The sequence below is a fragment of the Crotalus tigris genome, unplaced genomic scaffold, assembly GCF_016545835.1.
Source record: "Crotalus tigris isolate CLP2741 ecotype Arizona unplaced genomic scaffold, ASM1654583v1 scf7180000017710.2780689, whole genome shotgun sequence".
Classification (NCBI taxonomy): domain Eukaryota; kingdom Metazoa; phylum Chordata; class Lepidosauria; order Squamata; family Viperidae; genus Crotalus; species Crotalus tigris.
In genome coordinates, this window is record NW_024096582.1 from 2389465 (window position 1) to 2407217 (window position 17753).

At 36.9% G+C, this 17753-nt stretch overlaps 1 protein-coding gene across 1 annotated transcript in view; it reads left to right on the top strand.

Moving 5' to 3' along the window:
• The window catches only part of ST8SIA4 (ST8 alpha-N-acetyl-neuraminide alpha-2,8-sialyltransferase 4), an 81593-nt gene extending 66487 nt beyond the window's left edge, over positions 1 to 15106 (top strand). Inside the window, exon 5 of the mRNA XM_039338638.1 lies at positions 7592 to 15106. Within this exon, the coding sequence (XP_039194572.1) occupies positions 7592 to 7874 (283 nt within the window). The 3' untranslated portion in view covers positions 7875 to 15106. The remainder of the gene's footprint in view (positions 1 to 7591) is intronic.
• Positions 15107 to 17753: the final 2647 nt, after the last annotated feature.

Genomic DNA, 17753 nt, shown 5'->3' on the forward strand with positions numbered 1-17753 from the left:
TCAAAATCACAAAAAAAGGGAGGGCATTGGTCCCTTCAGCTGTAGCAACCTGCACCTGGCTTAGATTAATATTCCCTTTTCCCTGGAAATTAGCACAAAGTTCATCAGCATAATCTCATCTCTTCTAGGCAGATGCAGTGTGTGAACTCCCCACCCTCACCCCAATGGCATTTGAATGCAGAATGGAAGAAGGAAGTCTAGGTTTTTTATTCTTCATATGTCTTTATTCAACCTGGTCCCTCATTAAATATTTCATTAAAAACTGAATTATTCAATATTCAGTCAATACTGAAAAGTGCATTCTTTGCATTAGTCTTCAGTCTAAAAAAATATAATGGGTGCTTATGCATTTTGTCATAGAGAGAAAAATAATCTAATCTAATACTCTTATCTAATCTTATGCCCTCCAGAGCTATTACATATCACCTTTCATAGTCCACAAGGCAGTATGGTATTTGGAAGGAGAGCCAAAACCAGATTATGCTTTAAACATGGGTTAAAACATAGTTCCCTACTTGAATGTTCTGCTCTCTTCCCTCCCAGTTCTCAATTTAGATACTTCTTGTGGTAAGAATTGCTTAGTCTACTTCTTGCCTACTTGATCTGACTTCTTGTATATTTAGAATTTTTTGTATTTGTTCATTAGTCTTTCACATTGGCTGGGAAATTATCAGATTTTCCCAAAGTCTCTGTTGACCACAGAGCTCTGAGTCTCAGAGAATCCTCATATTTTGTGCCTGCTCTTCCAGAGGGATTGCAATGGCATCCAGCTACAAATGGAATTAATGTGGTCCTGCTTTGTTTTTCTGCAGTAGGACACTCAAGGCAACTAGCAACAAAAGGGTCTGTCTGTGTATCTATCTATCATCTATCTTCATAAACTCACATATAAAAATTAAAATACTCTTTTAGTAAGATCGCAAAGGCCTGGGGAATTGAAAGCAAAGGTTCTTGATTCCTTTCCTGAAAGTGGAAAGAGTGAGTCATGAGCACAGTTCTCAAGGGAATGCATTTCATAGCTTGGAAAGTAGGAGAAAGCCCTCTCCCACATATGATAAATAGTTCTCAGAAAATAAGGTCATTTCCAAGAGAGCCTTTCTTACTGATCTTAATATCTGGACAGGTTCATTATAAGACAGGCAGTCACTCAGATATCAAGATCAAAGCAATATAGAATTTCAAAGGATAAATCCATCTCCTTAAGTGAAGTCCGGAAAATAATTGGTTACCAATGTTTCCAATAACAGTACATCTTATATCAGTTACTAGTGTTGCATGCACATGTTTAATCAAGGTTTGCCCCTGTTAAAAGCATCAAGAAGCATCAGTTTACCTGAACTTAGCAACCCTTTAAATAATGAAATACACATTTCCAGTTGATGAGGGTGGCTGGTATCTGTGCTTTCACTGGTTTTAATGATATTGTATAATGGTTACTTAACATGCTGAGCATTTCTGTCTTTCAAGATGCAGCCTCCAAATTCTTACACAGTCAGTTTATCCAAAAGATTAGAGTTGATCATTGCAATATTTATGCGCAAGATAAATCTGTGCTTTCAACTTCTAATAATATGACTCTGGATGATAAATTGTTCAGGCTGCATATTTCACCTTTTTTACCCTTACAACAATTTGATGCATATTTATTCTACTCAGTTCAGAAGAGTTTATTTCTCTAAATAACTATACATAGCATCCATTAATTAGGTTTTTAGATTAAGGCTTTAAATAAAGCACACTCTTGCTTTTTTTGTTCACCTGCTACAATATTGGAGATTTCTTGAGAACATTTCTTTATGTGGTTCATAAAGATCTTTATATGTTGGGATATATATAATTGTATTCGGTGGACATGTGCAACAGAAGGCCAGTTACTTTAGGGTACTTAAAAGGCTGTGAACCCTTCTAAAAATACATTTTAAAAGCTATCACATTTGCTTCAACTCCAAGAAATAATGTAAATTATAAAGCAGCAACATTGCTGAACAAAGTACCACGTTAAGTGCATGTCTTTCCCCCTTAGGGAAATAATATCAAGAGAAGTGAATTTTGTGCAGTGACAGATATAAGTTACATGATTCAGAATACATGTCTGTACGTATGTATATGTCTGTATATAGTATATATAAGATTATATTATACTATTATTGCATTGTCACAAATTGTGACAGAATGTAAATTTATCCTTTGGTGATTAATAAATATTTATGGCAGGGTTTTCAATTTCCCTACAGTTGTATTTGATTTTGTATTGTAAAAATGTTGCATCAGATCTGTGTATCATTTCTCTTTTCCTAAAAAAAAAAAAGTACCATATCCCTTTCTTCTTAATGAAAATCAAAGCAGTCTCTGAAAACTTAACAGGAAGCCTCTTGATCTTTCAAAATATGGCTACTGATGTGCTTTAGTGTACGTGTCTGTATTTTCCAACTCCTCATCAGAATGAGTTGGCTGTTTCTGGCAGCTGATTTGGTGTATCACGACAGGTAGCATATTCAGATCAAGATCTCAGAATAATTATTAATACACAGTGCTGTTCATTTTGACTTGAAAATTGCAGCAAAATGCTTTGGGTCAGCCAAATGTGCAGATAGAGTGACTATTTATACAGGTTGAATGATATTCATGTGGTTTCAAATGTATAAACAAAACTCTTTTGCCACACACTCTTAGGTACACATTTAGTAAGAAGTACAAGGTATTGATGATTGAGGATTGGTTCACTTATTAAGTATTGGCACCAGCCTTGCTAAACCGGTTACGAGAAAATAGAAACTTGAGGCTCTTCCAGACAGCCACTAATATGCTTTCTTCTAATCCATATGTCAGTATAAAGTATCATGGCAAAATTTGCTCTGTCCCGACAGCTGTGCTATAATCTGTCTCAGTGATGAAACCAGTAAGTAGTATAGTATTTTTATATGTTTGATATGCAATAATGTAATAAAATGTTATTGGTGAATTTCCTACACATAGGAAAAATAACCATTGGTTGCTTTCCCCTAACATGGAATGGGACTGGGAAGAGGTGAATTTTGACAAAGGATGTAATCCATGGATTAACTCTCTATCCTGACCTGACCTTCAGGAATAGTTAGGATCTTTCTATCTTCTTCCTTTACATGAAAGCCCCAATTCACCCTGCCATCCAAGCTCTGCAGCCAATTCACATGGTGGAAAAAGGTTTTCCAGTTCTATAGAAGAAGCTGTCATGTTATACTAAGAAAGCTTCTATCCACCTCAGAAAGGATCTGCAAATTACCTCTCTTCTTCTTGTGCTCTTTTGCATTTCCTCTCATTCTGTTTCTTATGCTCCTCTTAGTCTTAGTCTCTCATGCTTGATTTGTCTTGCATGCTCTCTTGCCCTTTTTTCTCACTCACTCTCTCACTCTGTCTGAAAACAGCTGATGGGGACGCTGTCTGTGGGCTCCAGCAGATGGACTCCCCACTCCTGCCATTTTTGTTCACCCTCTCTGCCACTCTATCATGAGCAGAAGTGGCAATCAAAAGCTGCAGTAAAACAAAGTCTGCATTACTCTAGTTTCATATGTATAGGCTCTAAATAGCAAACATAGAGTCACTTAACAAATGAGAAAAGATTAGACTCAGAATGTTCCTTTTGTCTTTTCTCTTTGAAGGTTAAATTCCCCCGCCTTCTTCAGGGAATTGTCAGGCTGAAATGTATGGCTGTGTATGCAGCACTTGGAAGAGGCCAGTTAGACATTCAGGTAGACCCCACCTTCTACTTTGTCATTACTACAGTGGGTTTTGAAATATCTAAAATTGTGCCTAGGGCAAGGCTTTTGTTGAGTGAAAATGGAGAGCACCACTTTAATGTCATATCAGGTAAAAGCAAAAATAGGCCACTGCAGCCATGGTTAGGGAGGCATCTTCAAGCCCTGTTAGGACACACAGATAAACCCTTGTTATGGTTAGCCTTCATAGAGATAGAAGCTGAACCAAACTTACAATCAGTAAATGCTTGGGCTATTTTTCCTGTTGATATAAGATGCATTTTGATTTTGGATTTTTAAGTGTCTTGGATCAGTGTGAAAAAAAGTCTGTCTAGTTCCATAGTTGGTACAACACAAAAGAGGGTTGTTGATTTTCTATCCTGGTGAAATAAATGTCAGGAGGTTTTGAGCCATCAAAATGACTTCTGTTGTGTCCTGGCAAGCTGAGATTTTCATACTGCAATTGCTACAGCAAAGAATCCAGCTTCCACAGTGACCTTTTCCAAAGCTACTTTCCCATGGGAATTTGAGGGCCAGTTATAAATCCAAATCCACATATGGCTGACCTTTTCCCATTTTGGTGTGAAATGTGACCTTCCATTACTGCTTGGGGTTGTGTACATTTTGAGCTCAGTGTGGGGCCAATATTGGCAAGTTGTCATTTACAATGTAATTCTTGTTCGAACAAGAACAGTTTTTTTTTCAAGCCCCAAAAAGATTATAGCATCATACAAACACAAGTGGCAGTCAAAAGGACTTCTGCCTAAGCTATACAACCATGGAACCTGCAAACTGTCAAAGTTAAAAGTATTCCAATGTGTAGCTGAGATTTATTAATGCATGCAGCAGAATTCTACTGGCCATTGGCTATTATCATTGTCATGTATTAATCTAGTTTAGGTTGAATTGATGAGTGATTCACTAGTTGAATTAACTGCTGCTTTCAAAAGCACTTACAACTAATTGTCTTTTGAAAAAGAATTAAATGTGATACAAAATTCTTATTTATGTTTAGTTTTATACATTTCATATTGTGCTTTTAACAGCAACAACACATTTCCAGCTCTGTCTTGTGACACATTAGCAGGCTTGAATTTATATGTGTATGTGTTGATATGCATTTTAAGACAAGTTTTTGCTAAGTGTCAAATAACTGCAAAATGAAGTTATTTCAGATTTATTCTAACTGCACCAGAAAAAAAACATCCTATAATATCAAACGGTTTGCTGCTAGACAGGATATTTTATCTCACTTAGCAAGGACAAAATAAGTTTAAAATTAGCAAATGCTTTACATAGTCTTCTCATTCCCACCCATCCCCGTCTGTCACTATTGCTTCAACAGTTGCTCTTTAAAGAATCCAACTCACAACTAATAATATTTTCTTATAAAAAAAAATATATTGGACATATGATTAATGACTTCTAATGATAAGAAAACATTTTTAATTGTTGCTATATTGAGAGGAAGTATTAACTGAAAATCGGGAAAGGAGTGTGCATTAGAAAAATAACTAATTCAACTTGAAATGGTCTGGTTTCCTACAAAACTTATTTCTGTACATTTAAGCCTTCTTGCATCAGCAAAAGGTTTTTTCTGAGTTATGGATTTCTCCATCTACATGCAGACTATAAAAGTAACAGCTGACAGATTCAAATATAAAAAGGAGTTGAGGGTCTGTTTTCATGTTTTCCATAGCTTTCAGTCAGTCTGACTCCAAATGATTACAAAGATTAAGTTTCTGTAGTTTTTCTTGCAACATTTTTGAAAGTGGACTTACTATTGCCTTCTGGGGGAGGGAGGAGGCAGAGAAAGAGAGAGACCGACTAGCTTGCAGTATCCAAGTTGGTTTGGATGTCTAAAGCAAGATTAGAACCCAGATTTCTCTGCTTCTAGTCTAATGTCCTAATCCAGAGGTCCCCAATCTTTTGGGCACCAGGCACCGGTTACGTGGAGAGAGGTTTTCCCGCAGACTGGAGGAGGCATGGTTTTATGTGTTGCCTGCATCCTGCTGATGGGGCTTTGCTTGTTTCTGTGGACTGGTTGCTGGCATGCCATGGACTGGGGGATGGGGACCCCTGCCCTAACCGCCAGACTTAACTGAATATCTCTATACTTTAGATTTCTTTAAAACAATCACAACTACAGCAACTGGGTGAGGGAAAAAAGCAAAAACAGGAATAGAGCTTTCTCTTTTCTGATAATATTACTGATATAGATTATTTCACCAGCTGCTGTTTACCTAAATAGGGAAAAATATATGATGGTTGTATATCTTTTCCAAAATTGTAGATTGCAAGAGAGATGAGGGCAGGTATGTATATAAAAACAGAGTCAGGGTTAAATTCCTCATTATCGGTGCCCCCGTTCTGATTCAGTTTGGGAACCTCAAGGCTATTTTTATCTTATAGCATCAAGTGAATTGATGCAAGATAGGAATATACTTAGGCAGCAGTTAAGCACTGTTAATTTGTAGAAAAAACTCTGCTTTGGGATGGTGGTCCTTCCAGGAAGACATTGATGGTCTCATTTCAACACTCTTAAGTCAATTCTGGGATGAGGTGATTGAACTCTAGTTGTAAGATAACATTCATCCTGGGCCAAAACAAGAATCCGCTTTACTCCCAGCCAGGGGCATTTGCAAGATATGATTTAAAAAAGGATCAGCACAGTAGTATCACATTAAAAACATAGAGCCCTGATGGCGCTATGGTTAAAGTACAGTATTGTAGGCAAACTCTGCCCACAGCCTGGAGTTCAATCCTGATGGGAATCAAGGTTGACTCTGCCTTCCATCCTTCCGAGATCAGTAAAATGAGGATTCAGATTGTTGGGAAGAATATGCAAATAACACTTGTAAACCATCCAGAGAGTGGGCGCTATTGGGCAGTATATAAGAACAAAAGCCATTGTATTGCTATTGCCATCTTTGATTGCATTGTCATGGCTGCCATTTTTACTTTTTTTTAATCCTCCCCTTTGAATACTCCTTATCTCAGCCTTATTCATGTAGTTTACTTCAGGCTGCTTTTCAGCTGTCAATGCCAATAAAAAAAGATATTTCTGTTTCTCAATGAAAACACAAAATATAGCAACAATTTGTTGTACTACAAGGCCATGGAGGTACATACATGAAGTTGAAAGAAATGGAGCTTGCCTAAAACCATTTATCATACTTTAGGCAGTGGAATTTAGAGACGAGACATTTCTTAGATTAAGCTAGACCAGTGATAAAGCTTGATACTATAGCTGTGTTGCTTTCTCTGAGTAGCAATGATTCCAATAATTTTTAGCAAGATAACTTTCTCAAAGCTGCGGTTTTGAACTTTTTTGCTGGTAGTGAAAGTACTTTTTTTATGGGCAATAATGTGGGTGGGACACAACAAATCACGAACAGGAGATTAAACCATGTTGTTCATATAAATTAAGCCAGGAGCAGGATTTAATTTTTAATATTATATCTGTTCTTCTCTGAATATGTAACTATATTTGATGCTTATGCTTTATTAGGGTGGGGTGGGGAATACTTAGAAATTTGGCAGTTAAATATTAATTCAATATACAAACACTTGCTGTTGGGAGAAAATGCTCCAATATCTGAGATGTGACCTTAATTAAAACTTAGTGAGTTCACATATGTGACTTGGTTGCCATTTCCCAGACTTATCTCTGGATTTGATTTTTGGTAAACACAATGTACGTGTCTCCAAAATAGTATTAAAGCGCAGTCTAATATGTTTATTTTGATACAAAAGGCTTAGAAAAGCATATTTCAAGGAAAATAATTTAAGATAAAGTTCTTGTTGGAGTTTCCTAATAATAAAATGTACTTCTGTTTGTTTTCCAATTTCTGCAGTTACTGGCTAACCAACAAAGTTTACATCAAGCGACCCAGTACAGGACTCCTTATGTATACCCTCGCAACGAGGTTCTGTGATGAAATTCACCTTTACGGATTCTGGCCCTTCCCAAAGGATATAAACGGAAAACCAGTCAAATATCATTATTATGATGACTTAAAGTACAGATACTTTTCAAACGCCAGTCCCCATAGGATGCCATTAGAGTTTAAAACACTGAACATGTTACATAATAGAGGAGCACTTAAATTGACCACAGGGAAATGTATACAGCAATAATGCACGAGTCAAGTATCAAGAGAAATACAGGAAATTCAGATTTTATAGAACAGCAGTGGGATCCAAGCAGTGGATATAGCCCAGTGCACTGTACCAAGCCATCCGAACATAAGGAAGTACATCAAGTCTCTATTACCAGCTGATGTTTTACCTGTTGAAGTGCTAAATAAATATTGAGTGGATTGGTTCAAGTAAGTGCCACTTTTGCTAAAAAGAAATCTTGAATGTATACAATCAGTAGTGTTTACAAGATCCAACAATGCATTCATCACTTGTTAAAGAAGCAAATTATTTGATCGCTGCTCATTTGCCTCCGCACAAAGTCAGGCAATGTCCAAAGGAATAACCTGGCATTGAAATGAAGTGACAGGAATCAGAAGTCAAGGTGGAATTTGGAGACCAGTGGATCATATCTGAAAGATCAAACAAGACACCTTGGTCGGAGGAATGCCTAACTTTGTATTATAACCTCTTTCTCTTTTTCTTTCCTGTTTTTCAGATTGTCATGCATTTATCATAGTGTTTGGGTATTGGAACTCTGTAAGGGATTTTAAAAAGATAATAATATGGACTTTCTAACCGAACTTCAAGTAGTGTTCTTAGAAGAATGTCTTAATTCTTTAAAAATCCCTGAAAGTTAAAATGAATATTATATCATCTTGTTCAGTTTAACCTTGCTTAAAGTCAAAACTGGTTCCATGAACGCTTGTTGATGCTGTAGTATGCAGAGCCATTCTCCTGGTTTTTCAGGCCACAGAATATGCTAGCCTTAACCACCTGAAGGAAGATGTAGTGCTGACAAGAATGGTACTTGACTATAAATCCCTCTTATACAAATTGAACAATGGAAAAGTCATCTCAGAGAGACTGTTTTGGGCAGTATTTAAAAAACAGTATAATTTGAGTACTAGGGCTTATAATCTCCCAGTTGCTTTATGTGCCTCCCCGGGTCACTGTATCAGTGAGATGGGCAGCATAGAAATTTGATAATAATAAAAAAATGTTCTTCTGTTGGAGGGAATGATAAATACACGTTCAAATGAAAAACATTCTTCCCGGTCTGTTGTGTTTTAAAGAAAAGGCAGTTGTGAGATCCTGATCCAGATGGCGGGTTTCATATTGGGGCTCATGCATCTATTCTCAATTATTATTTGCCTCAGACAGCAGCAACAGAAGGATAGATTTTCAAACCAGAGGCTGGCTTATACCCTGAAATCAGATGGGGAACATGTTCTGGCTCAGGGCTTCATATGGCTTTGTCTTCAAGCTGTCATTTTAAAAACAACTATCTTAAGCATGTTTTAAAGCACATTCATGATAACAAATCATATGATTAAGGTTAGGAGCATTCACGGGATGTGTGTGACAAAGGGTAAGATTTTGATTATGTGGTTTCAGCCACCATATTGACACTTTTTGGACTCTCACCACCTCCTGCCAAGGTCTCTAACAGAGGAGAGCTAAATGGAGAAGAAATCCATATAATTTGGCACTATGTCCTAAGTTACTCATCCTGAAAGCATTCCATATTTTGAGCAGTTATTAAAGCAAGATTGTTTCGTTGTATGGCATATGAAAAGAATACTATTAACAAGCAGGTGCCCTTACATTTGGTACCAAAGATTATGCTGATTTTTGTAATTGATAATGTATTTATTTACCTTGTATTGACAAAAACATGTACATTTAGTGTTATCACTGTGTTGCTGTACTGCTGAGGAAACATCTCTGTTTCCTGTTAACTTAGTAGGTAGATTCTGTTTGAATGACAAATTCCTTAACTTGTCTTGGTTTTTAAATATTTTATTGAATATTGAATATTTTATAAACAGAGCAAAAAGGATTCTTCTCCCTTCTTAATTAGAATGTGCCCATGACTTTCATTAATCAAAATAGGATAATAGAAGTAATGAAAAAAACATTAATACTTATTTTCAGATTCTGTATTGGCAGTTTTCCCCACTATTTTTAGTTTGTTTACAATATATTCATTATAGTGCTGGACAATATTCCTGTTTTTCTTGACGTATAGTATCTTGATAAATAGTAAATGAAAAACCTCACTGCTAAGATATTTTGCCTTTCTGCTTTTTAGAAGCTTCTTTTTCTTGTACTATTTTGAAGAATTCTATTGTTGCACTTTGTCCGAAAGGTTTTCTAAAGAGGAAGATTAACAAAAGCGCTACCATCGTGGAGCATGGTTGTACACAGAATAGCTGCAAACCTTAGTATTTGAAGCACATTTAATGACGTGTCAAATTGCTACAGGGTGAAGAGAGTACTTACTTCTTAGTATCCTTATTTATCTCCGCTTTCAAAATAAGAGCAAAAGGAGAAAACTTCTAAAAAGCAAACACAGAATACACTTTAATTGGATCTTATGAAATAAAACATATAAGGAAGAATAGACTGCGGATGTCATTTTCTCACCAAAGGAAAAATCTTGAGCTTCCTTCCAGGTCTTAAGTTCTATTCTCACACTTTTCCTTTCTGCTTACATACTTGTATATTAATTAATTAATTAATTCTGGCTTAAAACCTACTTTATTAAGATCAGCTATTCATCTCTTCCACTTACTAATGAATTGACAATGCATCACTGTCACTTCAGAAGACTCCAAGAAAAACTTTGGTAGATCATACTAATATTCTGTCTAACCCAGCATCCTGTTTTCCATAATAATGTCTTTGGGAAACTCACAGACATTTGTTCTCACCTATAATTCTTCTTTTTGATTAAGACAAGGATGAAGTTATTTGAGCTTGGTAAAAGTGGATGGGAAATGGTAAACAATTCACAATAACATGTTATGCAGTTGTTAGTATTACTGAGCTTGATTCGCAAGCTTGTGAGAAATGTATGCATGCCAATGCTAAGAATTTAGCTGCTGCTGTTTTTTTCACTAGAAAAAGTATTTGATTCCTGCAGTATTTTTTAAACTGGTAGCTATTTTCTTTTTCTTGTTCTAAAAAAAAAAAAAGAACAAAATAAATTTGTTGTAGTCTACTCAACCAGCACAAACTTTTGTTTCGATGAGGCATTGAAGCTAGCAAATTATACTCTTTCTTGTTCACTCAGTAAATAAGATTGATCTTAACAAAAGAAGTTTAATTTGTATTTATAGTTATTTACAAGCTCACTTGTTTGCAATACAGTAAGAAAATAAATACATTAAAATACATTCAACAACAAGAATTCATTGTTGTAGGATTTTTCTTTTTAGTTCATACAAATGCAAAAGGGTATACTGTATCTGCAGGCTGCAGTACTCACTTTATTAAGAATGATGCCTGCATTTTTTAAAACGCAATTTTTGGACAGAATAGACTATACACTTTAAAACCTACAGGCAAGATGTTAAGTGGTGCCTTTATAATCAACTTACTTTATCTTGAATCTTAATATTCACTTATCACTGGTTTATATTATTCTTTCCTTGTATAGACTATTTCAATATGTCCATTATAAAGAAAGGGCTAAAATACAGATTAAAACCCCTTTTATGTTTTTCATCTCTCAGGAAAATTTAAATTTTCCAAATCAAAAAAGAAGAAAGTTAAAATTCCAAAAAAAAGATTAATATATATATTGGTATATTACATGTTTAAAAAATCAACTTTTTCATTATAAGACATTAAAATCCTTATTGAAGACAGTAAACATGGATAGATTTGGACTATTAAAGAACAAAACCGAATAAAAACTTCTAAATAAAAAAATAATTAAATTGATTGAAAGCATCAGAAGGTTTTTCAAGAATACAATACCTTCAGAGCCTATATTTATTTCATCTAATATGTTTGAAATTATTTAAAAATAAGTTATCTCTTCTTTATGTCAGCTTGCTTATCTTCCTCTTATTTTATGTACAATAAATTCAGCTCATAGAAGAGTCTTGCCTTGATTGTCAAATTCTACTACTCTTCAGCAAAGCCTGCCTGATGTCTTTGTCCTGGATTTTCTTTTTTATATGAATTGAAATAAAACTTGCCTTGAAATTTCTATTCTTTCTTTAAATGCAACTCCTACTGCAAGTTTTTCCTTTACGCAGACCTACATTGTAAATACATAGCTTTTGAGAAGAACCACCACTTAAAATCTAGGGTTGGAGATGCAATGCCTGCAGGCACCATAAAATATAGTCCTTTGCAAGTCATCGAATTTTAGGACTCTAAAATTAAAGACTTCTATTGTAATAAAACAATAAAAAAGACTGTCAAGTTCATGGGGTATTGATTTTGCTAAATGGGACAATCTCCTGCGATTTTAGTAATTTTTAATTGAGAAAATGTGGCTAGAGCACTGGGAGAAGAAAACGTAATCAGAAATAGGGTTTACTGCCTAAGCAGGGGGTTGGACTAGAACAGAGGTGTCAAACTGCCGGCCTACGGACTGGATGCGTCATGCCAAAACCGCACCCACCCCATTGCCGGCAATGGGGAAGAAGTCACGATACGTTGCGACACGTCACGTGACGTCGCAAGTTTGACACCCGTGGACTAGAAGACCTCCAAGGTCCCTTCCAACTCTGTTATTCTATTCCATTTTATTCTAAATATACAGAAAGATTTTGGCCATGCATTGAAATAATAGATGATACCTTTTCAGATTCTTGTAAAGAATAAATTGAAGTTTCTCTTCATTTTTGCTCTTTTCCTTACCATGTTTTACTGCCAGGATTCTGAATGAATAGACCGATATTTTCCCCATTAATTATTGCCCAGCACTATCTCCAACAAATATTCAGTGCCAAAATTAGATCACTTGATAAAAAAATCTATGAAGAAATCTTAAACTATGAAATTAGAAAGGGAATTTGTGTTCATTCAAGAATGTTTTTCCTATGAATGTAAATCATAAATCAATCTTTACATTGTGGGTTATGTTAGGAACTCTATAGTTTCTGAGATTAGTGATGATAAATGTACAGTGAAATCTCATTTAAGTGGACTAACAGGAGTTGGGAGTTATTAAGAAATATCCAGTAGGTTAGAGATTTCTCATAGACCATTATGTAAATGATGAAAAGTATATTATTTGTGTCAATTTGTATTATTTGCATAATGATTACCATTATGCAAATGAAGTTACTGTGAAAAGTTGCTCCATTCCATGTAAAATCTATTTCATCAAGATCCAGTTAATTAAGGCTTTTCTATTCTATTCCCCACCCCAGAATATTCTCCTTCTTTTATTCTGTTAACTAAAAGATAAAATCTTCTCAACATTTCCTTTAGTTTGTTGTCTATCTGATATATCTCTATTTTATATCATTCAGAAAATAGATTCACAAAATTAAAGACAATTAATTGAATCTATATTACTTACTTAAAATTGATGCATTAAAAGCAATAGAAAGCAGGATAAGTTTGATTCGCAATTTACTTCAAATTTGGTCAACTTACATTTTCCAAACTTATAGGGGTGTTAAAATTCATGTGTAATACACTTTCCGTATGTTTTTATGATGCAGCTTAGAAAAAAGTGTTAAAATATATGCTAGGGATATAAAGCACTATAAAATGCCTATATTGGAAAAGTTCACTATATTGGTACAGTTGAGATGAAAACATTAATTATTCGCAAAAATGCATATATTACAAAAAGTGGCTAAATATAGTAGAAAATTTTGCAAGGGAATGTATAGGAATTTTTATACTTTAGAAATTTCACAAACTGGTGCAAGAAATAAAACAAGGTGATAAAAGTGAGTAATTATTAAAAATTGATATTTATTAATTTAAAATAGCCATATATATAGAAATTGGAAAATATTTCAATGTTGGTTAATTTCTAAACATGTTTGCATCAGTTTTTGAATTTTTTATGAATTAAACATTGTCCAAAATTCATGCATTTCCATATCACATATTTCTTGTATATTAAATGCTAATTTTTGCAAATAATTTCTCCATGTGGTACTATATGGGTTTCTGAATAATTTTTTTTGTGGTGTTCAGTTGCATTATTACCCTGCAAAATTCTAAAAGCACCAGGTACAACACAGATATTTATTCTATTTTATGTTTTAACTTTAAAGAATATTCACTGGGAAGCTTATATAATACTGGTCAAATCCATTTCTCCTTCATTCCTAGCTATAACTAATGAATACATACATTGTTTGTTTACTTGTTTTTTTCTCTCCCCCCCCCCCACATACATTGTTTTCTAAGTATGTCTTAATCAGTAACCTAGCCAAAGCTATTTGTGAAGTGTGCAGTTTAAACTGAAATGATGGTATTTTAACAATAGTTTTCAATTTGCAGATAAAATACAGACACTCAAAATCTTGTCAACAACTCCTAAACTCAGCTCTGTGACTTTGTTCCCAGTTAAAATTACCATTGAATTCACTAAATGTAAAAGTTGTGTAATTATGCTGGGAACCAAGGATTAGGTTGTAGTCCAGTGAATGGTTATCTATTAAAACAAGTGAAAACCTAGTAGGGTTTTTCGCATTCATACATCAGGTTTTTTGTCCTCCCTGAGGCATATCACTCTACCTTGATGTAAAGTGCCTCAGGGAGTGAGTCTATCTATCCCCATAAAACATTGCAGTAAGATTGCTCTAAATGGATTTGATCAGCCCCTTTGCTTTAATGGAAGAACTGCCATTTTTTCCAAATGAACTACTGTAGCACTTTGAAGGAAAGGTTTACTGGAACACTATAACCTTTTGAAAGATTTACAAAGCATTCAGTATACCTTTAAACCTCTCACAGGAACAATTCCATCTACTTCCTCTTTGGTTTTCTGCAAAGGAAGTCAGCCTATGGGATAGGAGTCTAAAATACAAAGTGCCCAAAAAGTTTGATTATAACTGTAGGTATGTCTCAAGGCTGCAAATGCCATCCATAAAGTTACAGGAAACGAGCACCTCTGTTTCTCCAATGGGAACGATATGGTCCATGCCACTGGAGCTGTGCAATTTTTACATCCTTTTTTCCTCCCTGTCCTTATTATTTCATCCTTTAAAAAAGAGCACTGTTGTCCTAAATCGGCAAAAGCACAATTGTTTTAACTGTATATATTAGTGGAAAATGCCTTCCTAAACAGTACTACTGCTAGTAAACTTAAACAGGTCTCATTTGTGTGCACTGTTGAGATGTATTCTGTCAGGATCATCTTGTTTAATGCAGTTTAATATTATTTTGTGTATAGGAGTTGCTGTTTAATTCTTTGTTACTTGTACTTGTAAAATAAAGTCAATTTCTTTCCTTTTCCAGTCCTTTTGTTTGCTCAATTGTGCACTCTGTTTTTCCTATAGCAATCAATACATTATTTTTTCTGGAAAGATGGCATTAATAGAATTCTTATATGAAATAGCAAAAAATGCTGTAAAAATAATACTTTGTAGAGTTTTAATACAATTGATCCAATGAAATTCATACTCAACATGCTCTAATTCGAAACTCATGAAATATTTTGCACACCTAATAGCTAGATCCAGTCTGATATATTTTATATAATGCCATTCATTTATTCATACGTAAATGTCAGTGTGATTAAAAGTCTGCTAGTTTTCATTTTTATAGGCTATGAATGCATTAAACCAAAATTTCAATAATGTGAGAATTCATTGACAAGCAATTTAGCCTCTCCTTTGAACGTTTGTTTAGAACACTTTATTCCAATTTTGCAAATAAGGCATTATACTAGCTTTCAAAACACAGTAGTTCAGAAAATGTATGCTAAATATTGCACAGCAATGCTCAGCATGCATGTAAGACAACTTGTAGCTACAGGAAAAATAGGAGGTAGAAAAGTGGGGAGTGAGTAACCAAAATAGACTGTTAAAAGATGCAGAAAAAAGAAAGCACAAACAAAACAAATGTGTGCAAGGAAGACCTGGATAAAGAGTGAAGATGAAGACAATGGTTCTCCAGCACTTGAGATGGAGAATCCAGTGGGTTTAGACTGTTCCTCCCCAATCAGATCAAGTCAGCCAAAGTTGCAATGCCTGTCCTGGACTAGGGTGTCCCAGTCTCAACTTGATCTTGCCCAGGACAGACATGCAAGTTTGGCTCATAGGCAGGTACATTTTCCATTGGTGGATTTTCCTTTTTCCTCAGTCTTCTGAGCAGCGCTGTAATCAGCGCTGTTTTTAGCCTGATTTTCATTTCCCAAACAATAACTTCTTCACTTTCCTTGAGGAACGGAGGCTTCCGTTCCCCTCCTTTTCACAGTAAAGGCTTGAGGCTGTGGGAAGCTGTCTCTTCCCTCGGTAATACTGGGATCAGTGCTGCAGCCTATCTCCCCAGCCTATGAGGATCGCCCTCTCAAGCCTGAAGTTTCCTGAAGCCTGTGGCAGCAGCTCTGGCTACCGAGCTGTTTGAAGCCAGCACACATTCAGGAAGCCTCGCTTCTTGCCTTCCCAGCCTGGGATTCCCTCTCTAAGCCCTTTGAAGCTTCTTCTCTTCCCAGAGCCTGCGACTGCAGCTCCGAAGCCCGAACGCGCACGCCAGCTGAAACAGCTGTTTGAAGCTAGCGCGCATTCAGAAAGGGCCGTTTTTTACTCTTCTGGCCCTCTGAGACCAAATTCAAGCCTCTCCTGTCGGAGACTGCAGCTGCAGCTCTGATAGCCGAACACGCATGCAAGCCGAAAATGGCTGTTTGAGGCTAGCACGCATTCAGGAAGTACCCAGGCAGGCTTCCCCAACATTTTCTTGTCTATGGCCCTCCAGGGGGTTACAAATATTATTATCTGATCACCGGGGGACCTCAAGTGGAGAACATGGGAGGTAATCAAACTAGCCTCTCTCCTCAAAGAGTTTCCATTTGCAACTTTTTCGTGCGGCTGCCATTTTGTGGCCTGCACAAGGCCTTTTTTTACCTCAAGTGGCCACCATTTTGAGGCCTGTGCGGCCATGTTTTCTGTGTGATGGACTGTTGGAGCACTCACGGAGGTGGGAGGGGAATCCCTCCTCTGACCTCCTTACCTTAGTGATAATTCCTCGCCCTCGGAGGGCCGAATTCTCCTTTCCCCTGTTTTATTCCTCATTCATTTAGGGGAACCAGTATGGCCGCCATCTTGAGAGACAGCTAGGCCGCATCCAGTCAGGCCCACAGGTCTGGCAGTCAACTCCCTGCGGCTGTAGACAGCTTACTTACTGCTCGGTAGATTCCTCAGGCAGTTAGGCACATCTAGGTGTCAGGCTCTGGGTTTGGTGTCTTCATACCTGGTCACCTAGAGGCGGGCAGTGGCTGCTGTGTCATCGCAAGGGAGCACTCTTGATCGAGGCTCTTCTACTGGGCTCCTGGGCAGAGACCAACCTTGCCTCCATCAAGGCAAATCACATATCAGGGGAGGCAAACACACAGGCGGACTTCCTGAGCAGGTCAACAGTGGACCACTCCACTATCTTCAGGGAGATCTTCGACCGCTTCAGATCACCATAGACCTCTTTGCCTTCCCGATGAACACTCACCTACCAAGATTCTTCTCCCGTTTCCCATCCCTAGGGCCAGAACGGACAGATGCTCTTTGGAGTCCGTGGCTGGAGGGACTGCTCTACGCCTTCCCCCCTCTTCCTCTTCTGGCGGTCGTCCGCAAGCTCCTTCAGGAGGAGGCAGAGATTCTTCTAGTGGCCCCGTACTGGCTGCGGAGTCCATGGTTTGTCAACCTCATGAACCTTTCCATAGCGACTCCATGGAGGATTCCCCTGGATCGGGTCTTGCTCAGCCAGGGGACCCTTATTCATCTGGATCCCCAATGGCTCCAGTTAGCCGCCTGGCACTTGAGTGCAGGATGTTATCCCAGGAGTCCTGCTCACCAGGCGTCATTACCATGATCCAGGCCTCCCGTCGGCCCTCTACCAACCATATTTATGAGGCCACGTGGAGGAACTTCTCGTGGTGCACGAACCATCACTTGA